The sequence below is a fragment of the Nelumbo lutea genome, chromosome 1, assembly GCF_056320005.1.
Source record: "Nelumbo lutea isolate HS-2025 chromosome 1, American lotus-T2T, whole genome shotgun sequence".
Taxonomy (NCBI): Eukaryota; Viridiplantae; Streptophyta; class Magnoliopsida; order Proteales; family Nelumbonaceae; genus Nelumbo; species Nelumbo lutea.
This window is the reverse complement of record NC_142684.1, coordinates 134,452,105-134,479,910: the sequence shown is the minus strand read 5'-3', so window position 1 is coordinate 134,479,910 and position 27,806 is coordinate 134,452,105. Positions and strand designations below refer to the sequence as shown.

At 37.6% G+C, this 27,806-nt stretch overlaps 2 protein-coding genes across 2 annotated transcripts; one reads left to right on the top strand and one right to left on the bottom strand.

The window, feature by feature from the left end:
* Nucleotides 1-147: 147 nt before the first annotated feature.
* On the top strand, nt 148-1,795 carry LOC148877711 ((RS)-norcoclaurine 6-O-methyltransferase-like). Its single transcript, XM_088942629.1, has 2 exons — nt 148-965; nt 1,045-1,795. Exons 1-2 carry the CDS (start codon nt 192-194, stop codon nt 1,369-1,371), a joined length of 1,101 nt encoding a protein of 366 aa, XP_088798755.1. The 5' UTR covers nt 148-191; the 3' UTR covers nt 1,372-1,795.
* Nucleotides 1,796-6,114: 4,319 nt separating this feature from the next.
* LOC148877710 (protein TPX2-like) lies at nt 6,115-11,094 on the bottom strand. The gene is made up of 22 exons (XM_088942620.1): nt 10,813-11,094; nt 10,469-10,551; nt 10,177-10,347; nt 10,025-10,071; nt 9,819-9,907; nt 9,547-9,733; nt 9,363-9,459; nt 9,129-9,239; nt 8,928-9,038; nt 8,664-8,840; nt 8,495-8,557; nt 8,330-8,413; nt 8,150-8,226; nt 7,966-8,044; nt 7,754-7,885; nt 7,595-7,675; nt 7,310-7,429; nt 7,053-7,219; nt 6,843-6,951; nt 6,661-6,720; nt 6,475-6,569; nt 6,115-6,399 (listed from the first exon to the last, which is right to left on the bottom strand). Exons 1-22 carry the CDS (start codon nt 10,958-10,960, stop codon nt 6,279-6,281), a joined length of 2,409 nt encoding a protein of 802 aa, XP_088798746.1. The 5' UTR covers nt 10,961-11,094; the 3' UTR covers nt 6,115-6,278.
* Nucleotides 11,095-27,806: the final 16,712 nt, after the last annotated feature.

Genomic DNA, 27,806 nt, shown 5'->3' with positions numbered 1-27,806 from the left:
GACGAACTAACATTAATTAAAAAACAAAGCCAGAGTAGAAAGCCGTTGTGCCACATGGAAAGCATGGGTTAGACAAAATGGTATCTCAAGCCCACGTGCAAGCTAAGCTATGCAAAAATTTAAAATTGGCCAATAATAAGTATAAGTATAACGAGAGAGCTAAGTGAAATTCAGGCGGCCGGCCGGAAGACATGGGGCAAGGCGACGAGATGGAATTGGAGGCTCAGGCTCAGATATGGAAATACATCTTCTCCTTTGTTGATTCCTTTACTCTGAGGTCTGCAGTTGAACTAGGAATCCCAGACATCATACATAGTCAGGGGCGTCCCATCACACTATCACAGCTCTCTGCATGTCTCCCGATCGATTGTGCCAACCCAGATCGCTTGCATCGCTTAATGCGATATCTGGTGCGCATAGGAATCTTCAGTCGAGAACATGGTAGCGCTGATGATGAAGATGATCAAGAAGACAAGTTTGGACTAACTTGTCTATCAAAACTTCTAGTACGAAAGCTGGAGAACAATATGGTTCCATTCTCCATGTTGGACTTCAAGGTGTTAATGGAGCCATGGTATCACTTGACATGGAGCTTGGATAGCAGAGCAAGCGGCGTTACAGCATTTGAGAGAGTTTATGGGACAAAATTTTGGGATTATGCAGGGCAGGATCTGGAGTTTGGTGAGAAGCTGAATGAGGTCATGGCTTGTGATACAAGCTCAACGATGCCTACACTACTCCAACAATTCAATCAAGTGTTTGCAGACATGAGTTCAGTCGTAGATGTTGGTGGGGGGACTGGCACGGCTGCTATGGCCATAGCCAAGTCCTTTCCAAATGTGAAGTGCACCGTCTTTGACCATCCACATGTGGTAGTGGACGATCAATCAGACTCTGGTGGTGTGGCCAAGGTCTCCGGCGACATGTTCAACTTCATCCCTCGTGCAGATAATCTTCTATTAAAGGTTGGTGCGTGATTCTCTGTCTGTCTGTGCTGTCTCTGTATTAATAATTATAATATCCTCTTTAATTTGTTGGTTGCAGTGGATCCTGCATAACTATGGAGACGAAGACTGTCTGGTTATCCTCAAACGGTGCAAGGAAGCACTGCCAGAAAGGGGAGGAGGAAAGGTTGTAATCGTTGAAACTGTGATGGAGGGTGATGACAATGATGAAACTGCAGCGGAGATCCATGATGATGAATTTACACCTTGTAGACTTATCATGGACATGGAAATGATGTTGCTGGTCGGGGGTAAAGAGAGGACTGCCAAAGAATGGCAGAGTCTGCTTGAACGAGCTGGGTTTAGGCGCTGCACAATGGAACGAATCAACTCATCTATGCACTCTCTAATTCAGGCCTATCCTTGACCTATTGACACTTGTTTATGTATGTAATCCATCATAATTAAATTTACTGAATGCTTTAGTTTAGAGGCTACATGCGGCAGCTGGACCATGGTGTATACGTATCAGTTGTTTCCTTTGAAATGCAATGCAGTCCGCTGTCCCGGTTTATCCTCTTTTTAATATATCCCAAATGGCACAAAGCCATTACATTTACATGCATGGATGTCTCACTACCAATCCATGGGCATGGTTCTCTTTCACTTGATTACTGCCGTTACATCCTTCTGACAACTATATTAACTGGTCTCGATCAGTTGTTGTTGTTGTTTAATTTTTAGTTTTTTTTCTTCTTCGTTTTTTCCTTTCTTGTTTTTTTAAGATGGTCATTCTGTATCTCGGAACTATTAGAAAGTAAATATTTTACCAGGTCTATTTGCTCATGAAATTGAAATAATTACACATTAAAGTAGTGTTTGGATAAGTTCAAGATTTGTGCTTTTAAACCCCAAATTAAAGTACAAAACCCCACACTTGTATAAATAAACAGTGTCCTCGTTAGGTCAAAGACTATGTATTTGCGCACTGCATGACCAAGGCTTAAAGTATATGTGGGAATTGGAAACTTGACTTTAAGAGATCGTATCCGGATATACCTTGAATATTTATGTTTATCAGAGAAAAATCAAAACATTATAGAGACTTCAAGTTGCCTCATCATGATATGCTGAATTCTTCTAGTCTTTTTTTTTTTTTTTCATAAATTTCTTTTCTATTGTTTTATGTGTTTATTAAGGTCACCTTTAGGGTCTTTGAAAAGAAATCTTTTTACTGATAGATATATGTACACATCAGTAAAATTCCGGATTCCGACCATCAGCAAAAGTTTCTGTCGGTATATGTACCTTTTTTGTAGGTAATATGCTTTCATTACTCACCAATACGGGGAGATACGGTGGAGAAATTAAGAAACACCCCATCATTGCTTACCATTCCCCATATCGGTTATATATTCAAAGACACAATACAATGCATTCCGTATTGGTTGTATTGTGTTGAAAATTTAAACCGTTCAATCCCAAATTCAGTGGTCAAGATGGCTTTTTATCTGCCATAAGTCTGACAGCATTGGTACTGGATGCTTTTGTATCTGCACCACCATTTCTATTCTCTCTTTTCTATGAACCATAAGCATATTACATGACTTTAACTTTGTTATTCCATTCAACCAAACAACCACCACCACCATATTGTACAAGGGTCCTTGCATGAGGTACCCCTAGCTTGAATTGTTTGAGTTCCTTCTCTTCCCAGCTGTACAAAACACACACACACTCTCTGATCAACCATTATGCAACTACAATTTTGGATGTGCTCATACAGAAGTTCCCGATTTCAGGTCCATGATCTCCTTGATCTGTAAAGCAACTTAAACTGTATTTTTCTATATATACATTAATTTAATTATATACAAACATGCAGATAAGGACATTTGTATATACATAGGAATGACAACAGGTAGGGTACCCTTGAAAATTGCCTTTCCTATTCCCGAACCCGCTTAGGTACCCTTGATCCTAAACCCATCCCAAACTTGTTTACCTTTTCCTCCCAATTTCCCAAATCCATTTAACCCATCCTGACCGGTCCCACCCGTGAAAATTGTCTTTCCTTATTGTTATCATTTTTTCAAATTTGAAATCCAAATTTAACTACTTTAACTAATACCCATTAAATCATCATAATTTACTCTATTTAACATTTCATTTATCATAGTTGACTCTATAACTAACCTTGTTTAGCACACCACTTATAACATTAATTATCTTCATCTTATAATTAACTTAATTAATTTCATTTAATTATATTTAAAACTAGTATTATATAAAATAGAGATGTTAACATAAGTATTTTAACCACTAAGCCACCTCATGATATCTTGATAAAATAGAATTGATAAACAAGCATATTATATCCGTGCACATTAAAGTACAGAAAATATTCATTTGCAAATACATAGGTCTCGAGCCATAAATCCCATAATCAAACCAATTTTGAATTCTTTTGTCTCTATAATCTCAATTATCTATTTAAGAGACTTGTTTTGATGACTAATTTCTTAAGAGAATGTACTTTTTCTACTACAAATAACACCTTTATTTATTAAACTTTGTTCGTTTTAAATCTTGTAACCTTTTAACGAAATTTATAGTATTAATTTGTTAAGCTATACATATATGTGTATATCAATGTTTCCTTGGGACATTCTGATGGGTTATACATCCCATTTTTATGGTGAAATTACACTTTACATAAAGTCATAAACTATTAAAATACATTTTTCTTATGTATATATAGAGTTATTACAGCTGTAGATTATATAAAATTCATAAATATAGATAGATAGACGGGTTTATAATCGAGCATCATGAGCGGGTATCAGCGTTAAGTATAATTGAGTTTGGGTACTGAGTACCATAAGGTTAAAACCCAAACCCTATAGGGTTTTAATATAACATCCCAAACCCTATAGGATTTTGATAAACACGTTCAACAAAACAGATCAAATACCCTAAAATTTCCATAAAATTGCCATCCCTAGACATACATCTTCATGCATACAAACGTGTTCAACCAATGTAGTGTGCATAAATGTTTATCAGTTCTTTTCCCTTGCCCTGCACAGTATGTTCAGGTGTGGTGAGTATGTTTGAAAACATGCAATAAAGAATAGCCCCTATTGTTATAGAAGTTTTTCTAAAATGGAAATCAGATACAAAACATTAAGTGCCATGTATGTCACTCACTACTACTACATAGGGCAGAGGAGAAAATCCTACTAAAAAAAGCATCTTCAAGTTGATTATATGTAAGCTTATACATAAATAATTCAGAAACTTTTGGTTGCTTGTAAAGTATGAATTTCTTAAATATTACTTCTGATTTTTTTTTTTTTTATAATTCTTCTTAAGCTTCTTCTCCTTTCTTCCTCTTGGAAAAGATGGTTTATTATTTCCATGTAAATTTGAACCATTTGTGTTAATCGTTTTGCATTGCTCCCTTTTGTACAAATTAAGTGGTTCATTTTGTTTGTTTTCTTATTAATTCTATTCTTAAGCATAAATTAATGGCACCAAAAAATTGTTTAGTCTCATTATTCTACATAGAAGCAATCCCAAGAAAGGAGGAAGGGTAATGCTTCGATTAATAGTTGTGCATTGAGGGGAGTTGTCAAAACTGAGAAGTTCATATACGTGCATAAGACTTACACACAATAGTTGGACACTACTTTTAACCAAAAAACTTAAGCCATTAGGTTGTCCCCTTACACCTCTCATTTCTTTCCAATATAGGACTCTACATTCCACACACTCACATATGCATCCCTTGAATAGAATCTATGATCATATCGACAAGCTTGGAATACACCAATCAAAAGCCCTTTGCTCACAACCATAGGGGAGCCAACTATAGGGATCCCATTCCCATGGATGGCACCATCATGGGAGACTACTTGACCATGGGGAAGCCAACAAAGCCATGAGAATCACTAGTGCATCTGTCAACATTTGAGCCCAACCAAACTTTCGGCTAGTTCTGATACCATTGTTGTGCATTAAGGGGAGTTGCCAAAGCTCATATACCATTGTTTGTAGGACTTACATGCGAGAGCTAAACACCACCTTTAACCTAAAAGTTTAAGCCATTAGGTTGTGAGTCAATTCTTGTATATAAGTAAGTCCCTTAAACCTCTTATTTCTTTCCAATGTGGGACTCTCCATTCCATACACTCACGTGCATCCCAACAATAGTAATTAAACATGTTTACCCAATAAATATTGCAAAATATGGAACCATAGCTAAATTCCCCAAAGCAATCGAGTTAATGCATTTATAAATAAAGATAAAGAGAAGTTGCACTTGATTTTATAGCATAGATGATTCCCATGAAATGGGCCACGTTATGTTACTAAGCTTCTCTACGGGAAGTATGGTCAAAACTAGTAGTAGGATTCTTGAAATAAGTCATTGTAAGTACCTATGGGAGAGCCTCTTAGAAAAGAGTCCTTCACCAAAAGCTGTAAAATTGGTGGTTTGTTGTTGATGCTATTCAACTTTCAACATCCATTGGGTTCTTAATATGGTCTGTTTTGATTGATAGGTGTTGAATTGTGCCTTGATTTCTTTGTCGTGGCCCATTCCATGTTCCAACCTGCATTGATATGGGGCTGCTAGGCCCAATATGGACCTGATCCTTGAGATAACAAAAATGAAGAGCCAGCACCCAATGGGGTTAAGAAAGTGTAAATCCTGCTCCACTCTTGTTTTGGATTTTATTTTTGATTACACTACAAAATAAAATGAAGAGCCACTCTCATGGGAGTGCAAAAGGGCTGAATGTAAATTCTGGTTTACTATTGCTTTCTATAACGTGTCACACAGGGAGGAGGAGAGACATTATAGAAAGCCCCAACAGCACAGGTGCTGCCAAAAACACAAACTTGCCACATCATCATTTATGTAAAAAAAAAAAAGTTTTGCAGTGTCCATTTAAAAAAAAATGGGAATGCAATATGCCTAGAATAATTTCGGGCAGTGGGGCCTATTGATTTAGGCTTGTTGCAGTGCACAAACATCCTACATCTTTGCGGTGGTTATTGAGAAACATGTACAATTGAGCTTAAGACCAAAAAAGAAGTAGCCACTACTGATTCTCAAGCATTATTGGTAGTTCTTTGGCGTTGAGGAAGCACCGACACATCTCGATGGAGATCCAAGACAGAAATCATGCAGACAAAGTCATGGTGGTGGACTCATGGCCTTCTGATGATCCTTCTTTAATTGGTATAAATAATCTGAATACATCTAAAAAATTAAACAATTATGTTCAATAATTCTTGAACACGTTACAAACAGTCCATGAGCCTCAATCATCTCATATTCGCAGCAGCACTGGACATTGCAGTAGCAACACAGACCAGTTGCCTTCTTTCCTTTCTCTGGACTACACGCAACTTAGGAGATTTTGGCTTTGTTGTTTCTTTGCATGATCTGTGTGCAAAACACAAATCAATTAGCAGTGAAGAAAATTTAGACAACATGGTTGTTGTTAAAAAGATGGCTTACTTTTGTGGATGGAAGGGATTATCAAAATTTGGCAGCGGTATTGCATGGGGTACCATGGTCCTCCTCAATTGCTTGAGTGCCTTCTCTTCTTCCATCTGTAAAACACATACATCATCATCATCATCATCATCATCACAATAATTATAATAATAATAATAATAATATGAGAATTACAGTTGCTATTACCATTTTAGCAGATTCATACTCCTCCCTGTACCTCTTGTACATCATTTCTTTCTCCTTGATCTGCAAATATTGGCAAACTCATGATTCAATTGTTCAGATATGTCCAATCTCTTAAGTATATGTTTTTTTTTCTACATGTTGACGGTTTACCCAAGTAAAGACAAGGAGCTTTTTTCTATTACCTTATTGTCAAATTCTGCTCTACCTACAACCCTATGATCAACATGGAGTGCAAACCCCTGCACCTGTGTGAGGGGTTTCCGCACCTTCTCAGGAAGTGGAAGTGGATCACTGCATATTATTCATCCATGAGACAAGTTACAAATCCACTTTCTTTGGTAAAAGTACTTGTAGGAGAATTTATACAAGACTGAAACTCATTCAAATCTTACTCTTTCATGATTTGTTGTGCCTTGAAAATCCTCATCTGAGCTTCTTCTTTCTCCTTCATCTGTTTTTCTTCCATTTCTCTTTGTAATTCCTCCTCATGCCTTGCAAGACTTTCTAATTGGAAAGGTTCTGGCTTAGTGCATGGTTTTGGCTCAGGCTTTGGTGGCATCTGGCATAAGAAACAATTATGTTGCGTAATCTTAAGCTAAAAAAATGTGAAGAAAGGAAGACAACAAGGAAAACAAATATATTTTGTTACCACTGGATAGTCAGTAGTGTAAGGGTATGGCATAGCCTTTGGGATTCTAGCCTTCTCCTCTTCCCACTGTTTCTCTAAAAGTTCCTGTTTAAACTCCCTCTCCTTATCTGCTCCACGTTCCTATTAAATGGAAAATAGAACATAAAGAAGTAAATCATCAAGTCTGCAGTAAGATTGTCTGTAGGAGGGAGCTGTAATGTAACATAAAAAAGAGTAAATCATCTAGTCTGCAGTAAAATTGTCTGTGGGGAGGAGGTGTAAGGTAGGTGAAGATGGATGATTTACCTCTGTGTGGAGATGGAATGGATTTGGTATGGTCAGTTTTGGAATTTGATTTTCATGGCTAGTTTCTGAATTCAAAGAAAGCTGTAAAACATAAATAACAGGTCAATAACCGTACAATGAGGAAAAAAAGAAACATCTTTCTGTATTGGAAGCACCTACCTTGTCAAAGAGATCAATGACTGCAGATGCTGGTGGTATCCGTTCATCAGTTGCAAAATGGAACTCCTGAGGTTTCGTTACATTGCGCTTTGGATTGCAGAATATGCCTAAATCTCCTTTGCTTTCAAATATCTGAAGAAACATTATTTCGAGTGTTCATTGGGCACAATCAACCATGGATATTCTAAACAAAATGCCATTACAAGTGTTACCTTTTTATTAAATGGTCTTGCCTTGAACTTTGGCATCTTTTCAAGTTCTTCTTTCTCTGATTCTTGGGAACTCTTAACCCTGTGACAGTAATGCTCTCCAATCAGTGATACAGATTCTTTTCTGATCAAAAGATATCAAAAATATTGGGAAAGAAGAAACGGATACTAAAAAATCAGAACTTACTTTGGTGGCCTAGCTCGTAACGATGTCTCAAGATGAGGAGTCCTAGGTAAAGTGAGTTTTGGGGGTCTGCCCAGATTCTGTAAAACAAGGTTACTATTAATTTCCCAATATAAACATGCTAGAGCACCATGGTTACAAAAACAAAATGAGTTTTAACAAAATAAGAATTATTTTCTTAACCTGACAAGAAGATTCAGTTGAGGATACAACTGTTGATGTTTCAGCATGCTGGTTTGCTCTCTCCATTGTCTTCAAATGAAACTCCTGATAAATTTTCAAGTGTTAATGTAATTAACATTAATGTTTTTGTTCTAATCATCCTCCTATATTTCAAAATCTAGTTACCTGAAACTCTGGTAGTTGAGGGGTGCTTCTTGGCAATGCAGGCAGAGTTGGTGCTTGCAGGATCTATAGAAAAGAGTATATGTAAATGAATATTCAACCAATTAGAGAGCATAAATCTGAATATATAAATAAAAATAATACAATCAAGAATTATGAGCAAGAAGCTGACTTTTTTGTTTACAGGCCGGGCCTTAAACTTTGGAATGTTTGCCATCATTTCTTCCTCGAGCTCTTCTGTACTCTTCACCCTTGTTGGACGAATCCGATTGGCTGTTTCGAATTCTGGTTCCTTGGGCCTTGTCAAAGTCAGTTTTGGCTTTCTTTGAATGATAGAACCAGCATCGTCCTATAATAGAATACATCCGCAAAATTTAGCTAAACATTGTATGATCCAATATAAAGGAAAATAAAAAGAGAAGAGGAATCCCGTTACATGGGATATGCTGCTGCTACGTGGAATCTCCATATCTCTTGTGTTAGACTGGAATTTCTTCATCATTTCTGCCATTGAAACAAAAGGGGTAGCCACTTCTCGAACATAGATCTAAACAAATATAAGAACAAGTTAGCTGAGTCAGTAAACAATAGACGATTTTGACTTCACAATCTAAGACAACTTGATTATAATGCAGACCTTTCTGTCCCCTTTACAAGTTTTAGTCGTTGAGGAGCGTAAGTTACTATCTCCACCAATTAAAGTTGCTCTTGACTTGTGAGGGAGATTCTGGGGTTTGATACTAAGAATCTGAATTTTAAATAATAAATCAGTACCTTTAAGAATATACTCCTTGACAATTCGTCCATAGAAATTGCAGATTAAGAAACAAAATAGAAAAAAGAAGAAGATGAGAACAGTTGCAACAATAACCTGTCTAGATCTTCCACCTTCTAGCCTCTGTTTCTTAATTGCTTGGTTTTCTTGGGCGAAATCTGGTTCTGAAGCAGTGCTCTTGGCCTTTGTGACACTGCAAATTCGGAATGGGTGGTAGAATTAGATAGATAGTGGTTAAGAAATTGGAAATAACCACCACAAGGCAATATAGAATACCAACCTTCTAGAACTAGCTGGTTTTACATTTTTAGCGTGTGGTAACTGGGATTGATCTTTATGTTTTAGGGCAGATGGATTTCTAACTAAGCTAGCCATCTTTTTGGCTGTCAAATTCTTCTTTGAATTCGCGGTCAGTGGTTCTGCTTTCTTACATATTGTCTGTGGTTTGGGAGTACAGGCTTCTGAACCTGTTGAAAAACTCAAGAAATTAAAACTGTGATCCCATTAAAAATTCTGGGAGATATGTAATTGCTCAAAAAAATTATGAATTACCTTGGATGACAGAGGCCACAGAGGAAGTAGTCTCATTGGCACAGTCTTTTGTGGTCTCCTCACTTGTAGACTTAGTTCCAGTCAGAATACTGAAATCAACAGCAAGCCAGAACCAGAGTAAGAGATACGAATTAAATTAACAATTCAATTCCTCTATTCTAAGTAGTTTCAGGATAAATATAATTTGGCAATAACAGAGAACAAACCTTCCACTATTCTGAGTGCTGCTTACACCATTCTTGTCTTCACTAATCTGCTCAGCAAGAGGAATCAAATCAAGTGAAAGATGTTAGAGGAGTTGAAGAACTAGAAAGCAATTGAAGTCTGTGTGCATTTCTTCCGTTATTAATCTGAGTACCTGTTCAATGTGGCATGTTTTACTTTCTTCCTCAAGCTGATGGGTCTCGTCTTTTCCTTTTGCAGTTGGCTCAGTGATGAACTCGGTATTGTTTGCTTCCTTGGCTGGTACCAAAGTTGTATCTTCAGTGGGAGTGGAGGTAGTTGTAGTGTCTGATGATGGTCCCGAAACCTAAACCAGCATACAAAAGAGTGATCAGTTGTTCCTTCACTCATCCCTCTCGGTAAAAAGTGATCAGAAACTTTAAGAATCTTCAAGGACTTAGTTTCAATGTAGAGGAGGAAGATTTTACCTTCTGAGAATTGTCTTCATTGCTAAGATCACAGAGGGTTTCAATTTGAATGGATCTACCCGTTTTGATTCTTGGCATGAAAGCTGCATTAATTAATCCAGAAAGATTAAAACCTACCAGGAGGAACTGAAATTGCAAATAAGACTATGAAAGATCACATTCTCCGGTTGAATTTCGTTTTCATGCTTGGAACAAGGTCAGCGGGGGATAACATGAAGAAAACTCATTCACTTCTTCCCTAAGAAATATAGAAATATTTCTCCAAGCATCTATTCTTGTCAAAAAGGCTCATGACTCCCTTCTCAGCAGAAACTAAGAAAGTTGAACAAGAAAAGAAAACATACGCGAGGGGGCATAGCTTAGCGCGGTCTCAAACCAAAGCTCTGCATTTCGCATCTCCTCTTCAGATTCGCCGTTAATAAAGTCAAAGAAACGAGGCGCAGAGAACTCGTAGGTCTCGTCTATCATGGCGTTCAGGTCTTCTACCGCCATTGATGAATGGAGTGCAGAGTAAGTTTTGATGGATGAAGGATTTCGCGGAGAGGGAGTGGAAACAAGAACGGAGCGGGAAGAGGAAAAACGGTCAGCTTCTTGGAAGTTTCTATTTCGGAGGTTGAAGAGACGAAAGTATCAAACGTTACAATGCCAACGGTCAAATATTTGAAAAGGGAGCCAACCCACACAAACGGCGTTAAGGAGGAAGGCGTCAAAGCGACTCTGCTTAGAGGTCTGTCTTTATAACGGCTATATCTGACGGTCCGAACGCTCCCCGAATGTTTCATTCGTGTAAATAGACGAAAAGGCCCTCTAATAAACTGGTTGCCTTGTCATTCCATATATTGAATCATTATGAAAATGGCTTAAAAATTTAGCTGCTTGATGTATAGATTTTTTGGTTGACTGTTGACCAAACTTTAGAAACACAAGGATATATTTAGAAATTAATATATATGTATATATATATATCCATTAAAACTTTGGTAAATCTAAAAAAATATATTATTTGAAAGTTGAAATAAATAAGGCTCTGTCTGGACAAGGTTTTATTTTGAGCTATGAGTTGTGAAAAACTAAAATTGGGCAAAACAATGAATGTGTTTGGTTCCATTTATGTTTATTGAATAAACGTTTGTAGTTTATTTGCTGGTAAAACTAAGAAATGCAATAATTGCAACTGTTTATGACAATTAGGCATCAGACCATCGTAATAGTGAATAAACGCCTGGTCATTTGTGGAAGCTTTAAAAAATAACTTCCACAAACGGCTGGCATGCACAAAAACCAAAATTCGCTTTACATTTTTGATGCATGCAAAAGAGCAAGAGAGAGAAAATGCCGAGATGGTGCCTATGTGGCATTGTCAATAAACATTTACTGAATAAACATAAACGGAACCAAACATCCTGCATATTGTGAGCATTTTGTTAAAAGGTTGATTTTAATAGTCATGATGATCTAAAAGCCAGAACATTGTTTTGCCCAATGCCTGAAATTTGGGCTTTAAAAGAACTAAACCTGAAACTTGGGCAAGGTTAGCCCAAAAGTTGGGTTAGGGATAGGGTTGAAAACATGGACCTGACTTCACTTGTTTGTATGTATATAAGAAGTGATCTTTTTCAACTTAAAGGGGGATAAAAGGGCTAGGGAGGGGTAGATCAAAAGGGACATGGGTAGAAATAGTAAGAAATGATTTAATGGTCGATAATTTATAAATGGATATGGCATTAAACAAAACAAAATGGCAAGATAGGATTCATGTAGCCAACTGTGTATGTATATATATATATACAACTATATATCAAAGGTATAATTTCACAAAAAAAAAAATGTATCAAAGGTATACATCGTTGATACGATACATTTGACAAAGGGTGTATCATATTGGTATTCAAGGTTGCCAATACGGGAGAAGATTTAAAATATGCATGTATTGCCTATTGCCTTAGAAGACCAACATAAACCTCATTATTATTTAAAAGGCATGGTGCCAACAGGTCAGAGGTTGGACTATGAAAAAAAGGCTTAGGTGACATTTGATAAATCTGAAATTTCAGATCTAAAAAGTTAAAAAGGTACTTTTTGTGTCTGAAATCTGAAAAGAAGCATATGTGCTTTCTTTACTTTTTAGAGGCTCTAAATTCAAAAGTTTGTTTGTTTTGGATCAACCCTTTACCATATGAAATTATTGGTTTTACTATTTTACCCCTAGAACATACTATTTGGAAATGTTGAGTTAAATTTGCATTATCTCATAAAAAATAATTTTCAACCTGAAAATAACATTGAAACAATACAAATAAAAAATAAAAAATAAAAAATTATTAATTATTAATTAATAAATGAAATGATTAAAATTAAAAAAAATAATGACTATAAAAATATTAAAATAATTAATAATTTACACAAATAAATATTAAAATAATTTTTAAAAATTAATGAAATAATTAAAAATTACTAGTTAATAAAAATAATTAATAACGTTTAGTGTTTAATAAAAATAATTATTAAACATTAATAATTAATAATTAATAAAAATTATTCATAATTAATAATAATATTACTATTACTACTCATTGAACCGCCGCCGCAAGTTGTAGTGGCGATGGTGAGAAGATAGGAGGGCGAGAGAGAGAGAGAGAGTGTGAGTTAGTGAGTAAGTGAGTAATAGTGAGAGCGAGAGCGAGAGAGAGTGAGAGTGAAAGCAAGAGAGAGACAAGGAACCGCCGCCGCTGCAACTTGTAGTGATGGTGGCGTGAAGATAGGGGAGGGAGAGAGAGAGAAGGAACCATTATTGTTGCAACTTGCAGCAACGGTGGCGAGAAGACATGGGGCAGAGAGAGAGAGAGAGAGAAGGAATCGCCATCGTTGCAAGTTGCAGTGGCAGTGGTGGTGGGAATACAAGAGAGAGAGAGTGCAGCGGCAATGGTGGTGGTAGATCTTTGTTAGGTTGCAGTGAGGGTTCAAATCGAGTTACATGAAGGACAAAAACATGTAATATTAAAATTTATTTATGGGAATTTATGTCTTTTATGCACCTCTTGAAGGGATGGGAAATCCATCACATGGACGCCCAAAGATTGCGGAATAAGGGGGTTGAATTTCAAAATTTTTTTCTCTCCCTTCAATTGGGAATCGAATTTTTCATTTAGAAAATCATATTTTCAATGATCATTCTTGAATCATAAACTGAACCAAATCTGAACCAAAAATGAGTAGGGAGATATAATACCTGATACAGAGAAATAGTATCTCTCAATAGAGGTATTCACGCCCAAGGAAGGATCCAAAATCTGCTCCCACTAAAAATGGCGCAGTGCAGGGTGGAGCAGAATCAACAGTGTTCTTCCAAAAGAACTTGACCCTTCTCAAGAATCACTTAGACGGCTTTTGAATACAACTCCCACTAATATTTTCACCAAAATATTGGAATCAATATCTAATCTTGATATCTCCCAAGAACTGGAGATCAAACTGCTGTAGGTGGCGGTTGCAAGAAGGAGGCGACAAGAGAGTATTTGCAAGGTGGAGATTCTCACTTCTTGTGATTTTAGCTCTGAAAACAAGAATGTGTATTACATGCATGTCTAGAGGTTGTCGCCCCCTTCTCCTTTTATAATCTTAAAGGGATCAGCTCCTAATCCCATTAGGAGTTGCTAACCCAAATCATATTTGGATTAGAAGCCCCTTTAAGATAAGGGATAACCCTTATCTTATCTGCAGATTAGATCAGCCATCTCCTAATCTAATTAGGAGGTTTTCAGATCTTGGACTCTCTAAGTGGATAGGGTGTGGGCCTAATCCTATCAACCGATCCATCTCAGAATTCGCCCCTTAAGTGACTAATCAAATTAGCCCAGTTCAAAATGGGCTTAAGGCCCATTTAAGGTTATGTATTCATTTAACCTTCCAAACTGCTGCCCAGTTGGTCTTCCTTGTATGGCGTGGGACCCAAACATTGATCTACACATCAGCCACATGGGTTCAGCCCAGCCTTTGTTACAAGGCCTGGCCGAATACACTGTTATGAACAGTGCACCACTTGAAACCCATCAGATGGGCTCTATGGGCCCAACACTTACCCTAAGTGGTCCCTGGGCCAAGCCACCTTGTAACACCCAGGGACTGTGGGCAGATGCAAAATTAGCCCATCAGGTATTATCCTCAATGGTCTTACACTTAACCTCTGAACCCATAATGATCATACACTGCCCGACAAGAGAAGACCTCTCCCTCGGCTGCAAGGAACAGTGTTGCACACTCTGCTTATATGGATCTCGGGAATTAAAACCTTTTGCAAATCATTTCGAAACCATATATATACTTTTATATCTCATATAAAATATATTTTGCAAAACAAATCTCAATGATTGAAATCGGCTGCCGGTAGTCTTAGTTTCCATTAGTGAGAGTGCATCCCCGATCATTACCTTTGTCCAACAAAGGGCTGATCCCGTCACTATGATCACCCACTCAGATGAATTCTCAGACTGTCCCAACATACCCAGGTTTTAACCCCCACTAAGGATCTCACTGATTGGTACATCAAAGACAGCCAAATCCGACACCTAGTGCAGTATCATAATCGAGTCTAGGGGTCGGGTGTAATTTTTCAGTTTTGCCCATCAATCTCCAAGGTCTAGGGTAATATTGGAAATCTAGTCAAGTTCAAATATTCAATTAATCCTACACTGTATGTGCCTAGGGTCTCACCCCAGTGGTTGAGACAAGTCACTCCAACCGACTTGGTGGCACCACAGTGTCAGCCTTGTCAGGATAGGTCTCCCCAGACTGACCCATTGGCTGTGAACATTCTAAACTAACACGAATCTCATTGAGTGTCTAGTTTAAGGGTATTACACAGAAACATACCAAGGGAACATGAATCAAATATGCACTTTTATTCATTTACAATAAACCCATAAAGTAGATCATTTTGATTGAAGCTAAGGGCATACAAAACTATCTAACAGCTCCCACTTGCACTTAGGTCCAATCAGGTACTAGCAGAAGTCCTATGCTTTCCACGTGTTTCTCAAACACTTTCTGTGATAGTGGCTTTGTCAATGGGTCTGCTACATTTTCCGCTGACGCTACCTTCTGAATTAGGACGTCCCCTCTACCAACAATCTCCCTTAGTACATGGTACTTCTTCTCGATGTGCTTCGACTTTGAGTGGGCTCGTGGCTCCTTAGCCTAAGCAATATCTCCATTGTTGTCACACAACAATGAGATGGGTGATGTGCTGGACGGAACTACTCCCAACTCATGAACGAACTTCTTCATCCACACGGCAGCTTTGGCAGCCTCACTTGTGGCAATGTACTCGGCCTCGGTCGTGGAGTCTGTAGTGGACCCCTGTTTGCTACTTTTCCAGCAAACAGCACATGATCCTATCGTGAAAACATATCAAGATGTAGACTTTCTATCATCTAGATCCGACTGGAAATCGGCATCAGTATACCCTTGGATTTATAGTGAAGTACCATCTAATACTAGACAACTTTTTTGTCCTTCGAAGGTACTTAAGTATGTTTTTCACAACAGGCCAATAATCCTGCCCTGGGTTGGCCTGAAATCTGCTTACTACACTCACTGCTTGAGCAATGTCAGGACGAGTGCACAGCATGGCATACATGATGCTCCCTATGGCAAAGGCATAGGGAACGTCTTTCATGCCATCAATCTCCTCAGATATCTTGGGAGACATCTTCTTGGAGAGAGTGACTCCATGCCTGAAAGGAACATTTCCTTTCTTAGAGTTTTCCATGTTGTATCTTTTGACAATTTTGTCAATGTAGGCAGATTGGGATAATCCTATTATCCGCTTCGATCTATCTCTATAGAGTCGAATACCCAGTATATAGGAGGCTTCTCCAAGATCTTTCATTGAGAATTGCTGTGAAAGCCATACTTTCACCGTAGTTAACATTCCTACATCATTCACAATGAGTAGAATGTCATCTACATACAGAACCAAGAAGGTAACCTTATCTCCACTGTACTTCCTGTAAACACAGGGTTCATCCGGAGTCTGCTCAAAGTCAAACGATTTGACAGCAGAGTCAAAATGGATGTTCCAACTTCTAGAAGCTTGCTTAAGTCCATAAATGGATCTATTGAGTTTACATACCCTGTTTTCTTGACCCGCAACTATGAAGTCTTGCGGCTGCTGCATATAGATATCTTCAGTAAGATCTCCATTCAGGAATGCAGTTTTGACATTCATCTACCAAATCTCATAAACATGGTGTGCTGCTACAGCTAGCAAGATCCTAATGGATTTAAGCATGGCCACAGGCAAAAATGTTTACTCATAATAATTGCCCTCTTTCTGAGTGTACCCTTTCACCACCAGACGAGCTTTGAAGGTCTCAACCCTACCATCGGGGCCCTTCTTCCTCTTGTAAATCCATTTGCAACCGATTGCTTTTACCCTGGAGGGTGGATCTACTAGAGTCCAGATTCCATTGGTCTCCATTGAGTCCATCGCTACACTCATGGCCTTCACCCACTTCTACGAGTCTATGTCCATCATAGCTTCCGCGTAAGTCACGGGATCCTCCTCACTAGTCAAGGTTTCCACCAGGTAACTATCTTGGTCATAACCATAACGGACTGGTGGCCTGGATATCTAAGTGGATCTTCTAAGTTGGTTACTCACTACTTGAAACTTGTGGGACATCTACCACTGCTCCAGAGCTCTCCTCATCAAGAACAATTTCCTGACGATGGGTGTCCAGGATGTAATCGGTCTCCAAGAATTGGGCATTTCGATTGCAGAACACTTTCTACTCACTTGGGTCATAAAATAGGTAACCTACAGAGCCTTTTGGGTAGTCTACAAATAGGCAACGACTGGTCTTGTATTCCAACTTGTCTGCACTCATTCTTTTAACGTGTGTTAGACAACCCCAAATCTTCAAGTGTTTGACACTTGGTTTCTTTCCAGTCCAAAGCTCATATGGAGTGTTCGGAACTGATTTGGTTGGAACCCGATTCAGCACGTAAATCGTAGTCTCTAATGCGTAACCCCAAAAGGATGTGGGTAACTCTGAGTGTATGAGAAGTGACCGGACCATATCCAATAAGGTTCTATTCCTCCTCTCTGAAACACCATTATGTTGTGGTGTGGCAGGAGGAGCTAATTGTGATACTATCTCATTGTCCTTTAAGTAGTCTGTGAATTCGTCAGAGAGATACTCGCTACCTCGATCAGATCGAAGGGCTTTGATTTCTCTCCACAACTGTTTCTCGACCTCTTGTCTAAACACTTTGAACCTTTCAAAGGATTCACACTTGTGTCTCATTAGATACACGTAACTATATCGTGAGAAATCATCTGTTTAGGTGATGAAATACACGTGTTGATTTTGTGTCCTAACACTCAGGGGACCACATACATCTGTATGTATTAGGTCAAATGTGCTTGTACATCTTTCTGACTTATCGTTAAATGGTCATTTCGTCATCTTGCCTTGTAGGCAAGGCTCACAGGTGGGAAGATCTTCTATAGTTATAAAATCCAAAGGACCATCCTTTACCAACCTTGTGATTCGGTCAACACTGATGTGGCCATGTCGGTAATGCCACAGACACGTGGGATTAACTATATCACGGGCTCTCTTCTTGGAGATTTCAGCCGACGTAGTTTCGGTTATGTTAGTTTCTAGAGAAGGATATAGAACATAGAGACCGTTCTCCAGTTCCCCGTATGCGATGAATCTGTTATTTCTTTTAATAGTAATCATATTACTAAAGAAGACAGAATAACCATCTGCACACAGTTTTGAAACAGAAATCAAATTTCTTCTTAAATTTTGTACATAAAGACAATCTTTGAGTACAATTATTCATTCTCTAAAAATTAACTCAACGGTTCCTATTGTTGTGGCTACAACAGTTGAAATAATCCCCAAGTAGAGTGTAACTTCTCCTTCACTCAGCCTTTTGCTTACCTTGAACCCCTGTAGTGAGTTACACGCATGAGTTGAAGCCCCGGAGTCAATACACCAGGATGCAGAAGCTACCAATAAATTGGTTTCTATAACACAAGATTCGAAATTAGCTTTCTTGGGTTCCAGGTAGGCAGGATAGTTCCTTTTTCAGTGGTCGGTCTTCTTGCAGAAAATACAGGCATCCGATGCTTTGTCTTTTTCTACTTCTTGGGTTTGGCAGCCTTCTTCTGGGGCTTTCTCTTTGCCTTCCTTTTCTTGCCCGATTTGCCAGTTTCAACAAGCATGGCAATGGGCTCATCCTTTTTAATCAATTCTTCAGTTCTTTGCAACATATTGTTGAGCTCTTGCAAGCTGACATTCAGTTTGTTCATGTTATAGTTCATGATTAATGGATTAAAGGATGGAGGCAGAGAGTTGAGAATAGCATCGGTTTGTGTTATCAGATCCAGCCCTGATCCAAGAGCCTCCAGTTGATTGATATAACCCATCATCCGGAGATAATGGTCATGAACTTGTTGGTTCTTGCACATCTGCACGGTCATGAACTGTTTCAAGACTTTCTGCCGAGTATAACGATTCTGCTCTCGTACATTGTCTTAAGACCATCCAATACGTCTTTGGCAAGTTCAATCTGATCAAACTGCCTCTGAATTGGATTGTCCAAAGAGGCAATGATATAGCAGTGGGCAAGGGGGTTTTTCTCCTCCCATTCTTGGTATTCTCGTCTATGGGCCTCAGAAGCCCTATCTCCTAGACGATCTGGGGCAGGATTCTTGGCTACCTTATCCAACTTTTCAAAGGTTAAGACTAATATAAGGTTCCTGTACCAGTCGGCATAGTTTGGGCCCTTAAGCTTGTTGTCATCAAGAAGCTTTGCAAATGATCCGTTTGCCATTTTCTGATAAAAGAGCAAACATCAGTCCACAACCTAATTTGATTCATGTTCATTTCATAGATTTGGATTTTAATCTACGATCCATTTCCATTTATTCATCTCTGAGATTTCCCTCATTTCTTAGTGACGGAGACTACGGGTTGTCTCTATAAATGTGGGAAATCACATAGGGTGCATGGAGCCAACTGTTTCAGTTGCATAACCCCACCACCTTTCTATGAAGGATCATATACACTCATCTTATGAGTTTTCCCTTTGGCCTCTGTCAGACAAGGTTCAGAGCCGTTTTCACGTAAACCTTTCTGTCCAGTGAGTGCTCACCCATCATGTTCGTGAACGCCAAGGTACCATGAGAGAGTTCCCATTTTTTTGTGAAGCCCCTCCCACATCGGTCTATGACGCCCCTATCATCTTATGAAACACTTAGACAAGCCCAACAGCAAATGGATAGCCCATTTTCTAGTGCATTTCCTCATTACTGAAGGACCCATCCTCATGCTAATGATGGAAGGCCTTTAGAGAGTTCATCATATGAATCACTCTATCACTTGCACTCATATTAGCTGGAGGGAACAGTTAATTACACCCTAGTTTGATTTAGGTCAAACCAAAGTGGCTCCCACTGACTTTAATAAAGTCAGATTTTGGTGGACCTTAAATCGGCTAGGGTTTCGTACGTAACATCTTGATGAGTTGTGGGGCCCACCACCGAGGGAGGTCATCCAATGACCAGAAGGGACACATGGCAATGATGTGCATTCATCCATGGTGTACGTAAGAGCCACTATCGAATGAGCATGGGCAAAGCACTTATGGCCCATGCACGTAGCACATCAAACATCCAAACATCTCATGCAGGGATAAATTGATCCAATCAATTAATTATCTATAAGGCCCATTGGAAGCCTGTTAAAAATCCATAATATTAACCATTAATATTATCTAGGTATATGGGCTAAATTAGGGTTACCCAGTTCGGCCCATATAGCTTTATCCTTTGAAGTAGGCTTTTAGCAGTTTTAACTATTTAAAACTGGGCCTTTACAGGTTGGGCCGAATTAACCATTTAATTAAATATCAATCCTCAGGCCCATTATGGGAAAAATAGGGCTGATTTTCAGCCTTGATTAAACCATAGATTTGGTCCAAACAGTTTGAACCAATCTTGGTTCGAATGGGTCTAGGGTTTGATCTTTAATTAAATCCTTAATTCAAGAAAATAATCTGAAATTAAATAACTGATAAAAGAAAATCAAGAATCAGTTAATCAGGGTTGTTCGCACACTCCATCCTGCAAAACAGAGGTTAGATCACAGATTGCAGTTTCACAAACTGCAAATCGCAAATATCGAATGTCCCATCTACGAAATCTCCTTCTCTACTCCGCCATCTTCGATCCAAAATAAAATTAAATAGAAATCCTATTTCTATTAATAATTACATTAGATTGAATGCCTACACATTGAGTCTAAAAATAAAAAAAAAAAATTATTTACAGAGCAAATTAATAAATAAATTCAAGAAACTGCAAATCTTGTAGTTCTCCATGCGCAAACCAAGAATTCGATCTCCTCTTGTATGAATAGCCCATAAATCAAGAAAATTATAAAAAACTATTCTAAATAATAATTAGATTTATATAAAATTAATTTTAGATTATTTGCCCATTAGTTTTGGGAACAAATTTCCCAAAACCCATATCTGTGCAAATTGGGTAGAACGCCTTCTCCCTATTTGCACTGGTTCAGATCTGAAACATAATGGTTCAAGATTTGAACCATGGCTCTGATACCACTGAAGGAATAGGAAATCCGTCACATGGACACCCAAAGATTTCGGAATAAGGGGGTGAATTTCAAAATTTTTTCTCTCCCTTCAATTGGGAATCGAATTCCCCATTTAGAAAATCATATTTTCAATGATCATTCTTGAATCATAAACTGAACCAGATCTGAACCAAAAATGAGTAGGGAGAGATAATACCTGATACAGAGAATTAGTATCTCTCAATGGAGGTATTCACGCCCAATGAATGATCCAAAATCTGCTACCACTAAAGATGGCGCAGTGCAGGGTGGAGTAGAATCAATAGTGTTCTTCCAAAAGAACTTGACCATTCTCAAGAATCACTTGGACGGCTTGTGAATACAACTCCCACCAATCTTTTCTCCAAAAGATTGGAACCAAGATCTAATCTTGACATCTCCCAAGAACTGGAGATCAAACTGCTGAAGGCGGCGGCTGCAAGAAGGAGGCGGCAAGAGAGTATTTGCAGGGTGCAGATTCTCTCTTCTTGTGATTTCAGCTCTGAAGACAAGAATGTGTATTACATGCATGTCTAAAGGCTGCCGCCCCCTTCTCCTTTTATAATCTTAAAGGGATCAGCTCCTAATCCCATTAGGAGTTGCTAACCCAATCATATTTGGATTAGAAGTCCCTTCAAGATAAGGGATAACCCTTATCTTATCTGCAGATTAGATCAGCCATCTCCTAATCTAATTAGGAGGTTTCCAGATCTAAATCTTATTTAGATCTTGGATTCTCTAAGTGGATAGGGTGTGGGCCTAATCCTATCAGCTGATCCATCTTAGAATTTTCCCTTTAAGTGACTAATCAAATTAGCTCAGTTCGAAATGGGCTTAAGGCCCATTTAAAGTTATGTATCATTTAGCCTTCCAAACTGCTGCCCAGTTGGGCTTCCTTGTATGGCGTGGGACCCAAACATTGATCTACACATCAGCCACATGGGTTCAGCCCAGCCTTTGTTACAAGGCCTAGCCGAATATACTGTTATGGACAGTGCACCCCCTGAAACCCATTAGATGGGCTCTATGGGCCCAACACTTACCCTAAGTGGTCCCTAGGCCAAGCCACCATGTAACACCCAGGGACTGTGGGCAGATGCAAGATTAGCCCATCAAGTATTATCCTCAATGGTCTTACAGTTAACCTCTGAACCCATAATGATCATACACTGCCCGACAAGAGAAGACCTCTCCCTCGGCTGCAAGGAACAGTGTTGCACACTCTGCTTATATGGATCCCGGGAATTAAAACATTTTGCAAATCATTTTGAAACCATTTATATACTTTTATATCTCATATAAAATATATTTTGCAAAACAAATCTCAATGATTGAAATTGGCTGTCGGCAGTCTTGGTTTCCATTAGTGAGAGTGCATCCCCAATCATTACCTTTGTCCAACAAAGGGGTTGATCCTGTCACTATGATCACACACTCAGATGATTTCTCAGACTGTCCCAACATACTCAGGTTAGGTTTTGACCCCCGCTAAGGATCTCACTGATTGGTACATCAAAGATAGCCAAATCCGACACCTAGTGCAATATCATAATTGAGTCTAGGGGTCGGGTGTAATTTTCCAGTTTTGCCCATCAATCTCCAAGGTCTAGGGCAATACTGGAAATCTGGTCCAGTTCAAAGATTCAATTAATCATACATTGTATGTGCCTAGGGTCTCACCCCAGTGGCTGAGACAAGCCACCCCAACTGACTTGGTGGCGCCATAGTTTCAGCCTTGTCAGGATAGGTCTCCCCAGACTGACCCACTGGCTGTGGACATTCTAAACTAACACCAGTCTCATTAAGTGTCCAGTTTAAGAGTATTACACAGAAACATACCAAGGGAACATGAATCAAATATGCACTTTTATTCATTTACAATAAACTCATAAAGTACATCATTTTGATTGAAGATAAAGGCATACAAAACTTTCTAACACCTCTCATTTACGTTTGAGTGCATTAAGCAGCTTCTCCACCTCTTAGAAATTAAGATCTGAAATTCAATTACAGATTTGTAATAAGAGGGCATATCAAACGAAGGTGGCATTTGAAAAGCAACGTTTTCAGATTCAGACATTTGAAAAGTGAAATCAAACACCACCTTAACCTCAATAGCCTCACACCCCACTAGCAAGGCTTGGGCCTTGAGTTATTTGAGGCTTACGCATTTGGGCCTTTGGCCTTCAACTGTTTAGCATACTAATGTTAAATATGATGGTTTATATAGGGATAGAAATTTAAGAGAAAAGAATGCTTTGTTTTGTAAAGATTGGCATATTGAACAAATAAATAAACATACAAATAACAAATAAATGTGTAAGAAAATAACTTGCTTTATTGTTCATAATCTATATTGCTCATACTTTATTCTTACCCACTTGCCCACTTACCCCATATTTGATGATCTATTTTGCTTCACATAGGTGGTCATTGTTTAATAATTCATACAAATGCAAGAAGTGAAACAAGAACGCTTTATTCTTAAATATTGTTGATTCATAACCTTGAATTGAAAGGTTTGGTTATATGGCTTTGTTCTACTGTTTAGATTTTAGGGGAAAAACTATTATGTTAAGATTCTAACCATACAAGGTTCAAAGTATCAATATGATATGCCATCGTATCTTGGGGGTACCAATACCCATTTTTAAGGCATTTAAAAAACTATTTTTTAACATAAAACTAACCATGCTTTTGATCCAAATTTTGAAAAAAAAAAATGATGTGCATGGTTTAAAGTGTTGATATTCGATACACCCCTTTCGATATACTAGGCGTATTGATACTAATTTTGTGTCTAATATATCAAACAAGCCATATAAGATCTTAATTTTATATTTTTCATTTCTTTATTGTTTATAAATTATATCCTTGTTTTTTTATTCGAGGCTTACACATCAAGATGCCTTGAGGCTTACACGTTGCCTCTATGAGACCCAATCACCTTGCCTCCACCTTTAGACCTTAAAAACCTTGGGATCTAGTGTAGCAGGTTGTGCCAATACGGCCCATAAAGGTTGAGGGCGAGGTCCAACATGAGCCTGGGCTCGTGGCCCACAAGCCCTGGTTCGTGTTCTTCATTTCGTTTCTCTTTTTGTTTTCACTACAAAAATTAAAAACTCAAAAAAACAAAAAAAAATAAAGGAAAAAATGACAAATTCAATGATTGTAAGTTGTAACAACAATTTAAAAAGATCGTCTTAAACTTTTATTCCATATGAATAATCAATTCATAAAATAAACATATAAAGTGATTAAGTAAAATTGAAAAAAATTACAGTGAAATTGGAAAAGTGCTATAACAAAATAGAACGTAAAAATTTACAATGAAGTTGAAAAAAAAATTACAAACAACTTACAAGGTACAAATAAATTTGATGAAAATCTCAAAATTTAAAATAATCTATTTTTTTTCCAACTCCCACTAAGTGGTGATACATTGGATGGCATGTCATGTCCTCTTTTTATCTTACGGTCTATCTTTTGCATCAAAAACTCTATAGGGGTGAGTAGATCACGTACCATAGTGGCAAGCATAGGATAATTATTTTGCTATGCTTTCCACCATGCTAAAATATTAAAATTTTCTATGTTGGACATCTAACAATTTGCTAGATATCTTCTCAAATGGTTAGTACCCAAACCACTAATACTTTGATAGTAAAAGTCGCATTTTCATGATTTATTGCAAATTACTCTCATGCCCTTTCCCAGTACATCCTTCATGGTAAAATAATTCCAAACATCATTAGTTTTCTTTCTTGGTACCCTAAAATTACTAGGGCCAGCATTGAATTGGGATTGAGAGGGGGTCTAATAGGAACCAACCATTTTATTAAATATTAAAACCTAAAATTTATATAAAAAAATTCAACTAACTTGGTAGTTGTACTTCACCCTTGGAGTCTGGTTGTTGATTTGATATTCTAACTTGAATTTTAAGCATCCCAAATTGCCAACTTCAACTTGAGACATTTGATTAAGCCTTCCTTTTTGTTGAAACTAAAAGTAAAAAAAAAAAAAAGAGTATATGTGAGTAGACTATAGAGTAGTATAGGAGTATAGTATGGGAGTATGAGAATAGGAGATTGTATTTGATTGAATGAGAATAATTGTTGTTGTGATGAAAATGAGTAAGGGCTAGGTTATTTATAGGGATTAGAAAATTTGAATTAACCAAAATACCCTCATAAGCTAGTGGTTTATAGTTGTTAAGAAGGGTATTTTAGTCATTTACAAAAGTATTTATCACTTTACTTGAAAGTCCCCCATAAACTAGCTATTTATAGCTGTTAGGGGGCATTTTAGTCATTTTTTGCATCCCTTTGGTAAAATACACAAATACACCCAAATAGTTGTTTAAGTTGTTGGGGGGTATTATTGCCATTATACCTCGTTATAATGGCTATACATGGCATGTCCCGGGCCGTAGGCCGTGCTATGCCTAGCACGTGAGCATGCTGACATGAGTCGTGGCCATACCATGGCTGGTCTAACTTGTTTTACACCTTTGCTACGAGTTGGTTAATAAGGTCTCCAATTGGTTGTAGCGAAGACTTGAGATTGAATAATGATGCTGGAAATTTATGTATTGGCAGAACTTTGAAAAATCAAAGCACCAAATTGTTTATCACTAGGGGTGTTAATAGTATTTGAAAATCCGATTTCAAATTCGAGATTTGATATAATTGAATCAAATTCGAATAATTTGAATATCTAATTGGTCGAATTTGGATAGCCTATTCATACCGAATAGCTAATCGGATTTGAATTCGGATATGACCTTATTCGATTCAATAAATATCTGAATTTGACCAATTATTTAATTATTATATATAATATATAAAGTTTTTCAATATTTTATATAATGTATATATATATAATTAAATTATATAAATAATTTATATATTTATATACTTTATATAAATAAAATATTTATTTTATATATTTATTAATTACCTAAAACAATTAATTAGTCAAATTTGAATTGAATCGAATATTCAAATATATAATCAAATTTAAATTCGAATATTAATTTTCAATATCCATTGGATATCGAATTTTTTAATTGGATTCGAATTCAAAATATTGCCTTATCCAATTCAAATTCGATCTGTTTACAACCCTATTTATCACTTCTATGATTCTTGGACTCAGGGTCTGTTACCCACACAACCCACAAGTAGCAAATTGCTTATCACTTCTATGATTCTTGTATATTGTTATTCATGGCAAGATGTTCCCAATGTGTGGCTATAGTGTATTGTGGGTAGCAGATCTCAGCAAAATTCCGGTTGATCGGTTGCAAGTAAGGGTGTCAATGGACCAGTTTTGGATTGGACTCCGCCTAGTCCAAAATAAATTTGGGTGGATTGGATGGACAACAAGACATATTGAATTGGACCAATCCAGTCCAAAATATTATTTATTAGATTGGATTGGACCTAATCCATAAGTAAGAAATTTATATTGAATTGGGTTGGATTAAGCCAATATCTGGTTCATTGATATAAGATAAGAATATATGTGTCAATGGACCAAGTTTGGGTTGAAACCAGTCTAAATCAAAATGAATTTAAATAGATTGGAAAGTCCAGACATTGAATTGGGCCAGTCCAAATTGGTCCAAAACATTCATTGGATTGGATTGGACCTAAATGGAGGACTGGGTCGGATTGGACCAAATCCAGTCCAATTGACACCCCTACTTATAAGTTTTCTTTTTTTAATATCAGAATTCCACGTGGTTTAAAAAGGACTCTATTTTTCCACAAAAAATAAGAACTATTCAAAATTGCTTTCACAAAAAACGGCTCAAATTTAAAAATTTTAAAATTTTAAAATTTTAAAACTTTAAAATTTAAAAATTTAAAAATTATATTCTTCTATCTTTCCTCACTCTGTTCATCTTTCCCTCCTATTCTCTTCACTTGCATCATGTGCCACCCATGACTCAACTAGTAATGCGTGTAGAAGAGAATTGTTTATAGTTGCCCATATTCAATCCATTTTAAAGTTATTTTATATGATTACATCAAAATAAGCTTATCCATTAACCAAGTCATGTCTAAGAATCAGGTCTGATTTGAGCCTGACAGCATGCCACTGTGGATCTTGATCAGGTACATGAACCAAAGAGAACTAGGAGTGTAACTTGAATGGGCTTGGCTTAAAGGCCTGAGCCCAATGTAGTTGAAGTGTTTTGAATCCATCATAAGAACGATTGCTGAATTGGCAAACGGATAGAAAGAGCCACTGAGAAGTTGGGATTTGGGAACATGGATTGTACCAATAGCCTGTCAGTTGTAGTGGCCTTGAAGTAGTAACTAGTAAGCAGGTCTCTTATCCCCTGCAATGGCCGGTTGGACCCAGCTTAGGGGATCCATGTTTGCCACTTGCCAGTAACTGGATGCTCATGCTCCTTGGATTGGAATATCCTGTTCCTTTGAACCCCAATGGATTTTGGGAGTCATTGATTGTCCCTCAAGTAACTGTATTAGTGAATCCTGTTCACCATCCTACAGAGAAGCCAGCAAAATTATTTTTATACCCACCACCCACTAAGAAAATGAACCACAAATGTTCATTCACAGTGCTTCATCCTGCTTAATTGAACCAGACTCGGGACTCGTTTGTTCACAAGACAAGCCCAATTGAGAGCATGTAAACTACAATTATAG

Excerpts from the sequence above, each read along its gene's own strand:
- LOC148877711 (XM_088942629.1), top strand. The coding sequence starts at position 192 with ATGGGGCAAGGCGACGAGATGGAATTGGAGGCTCAGGCTCAGATATGG. Across the intron at positions 966-1,044 it reads CAGATAATCTTCTATTAAAG|TGGATCCTGCATAACTATGG; the intron begins GTTGGTGCGTGA and ends TGTTGGTTGCAG.
- LOC148877710 (XM_088942620.1), bottom strand. The coding sequence starts at position 10,960 with ATGGCGGTAGAAGACCTGAACGCCATGATAGACGAGACCTACGAGTTC. Across the intron at positions 6,570-6,660 it reads AGTATGAATCTGCTAAAATG|ATGGAAGAAGAGAAGGCACT; the intron begins GTAATAGCAACT and ends TGTGTTTTACAG. Across the intron at positions 6,400-6,474 it reads AATCCCTTCCATCCACAAAA|ATCATGCAAAGAAACAACAA; the intron begins GTAAGCCATCTT and ends TTTTGCACACAG.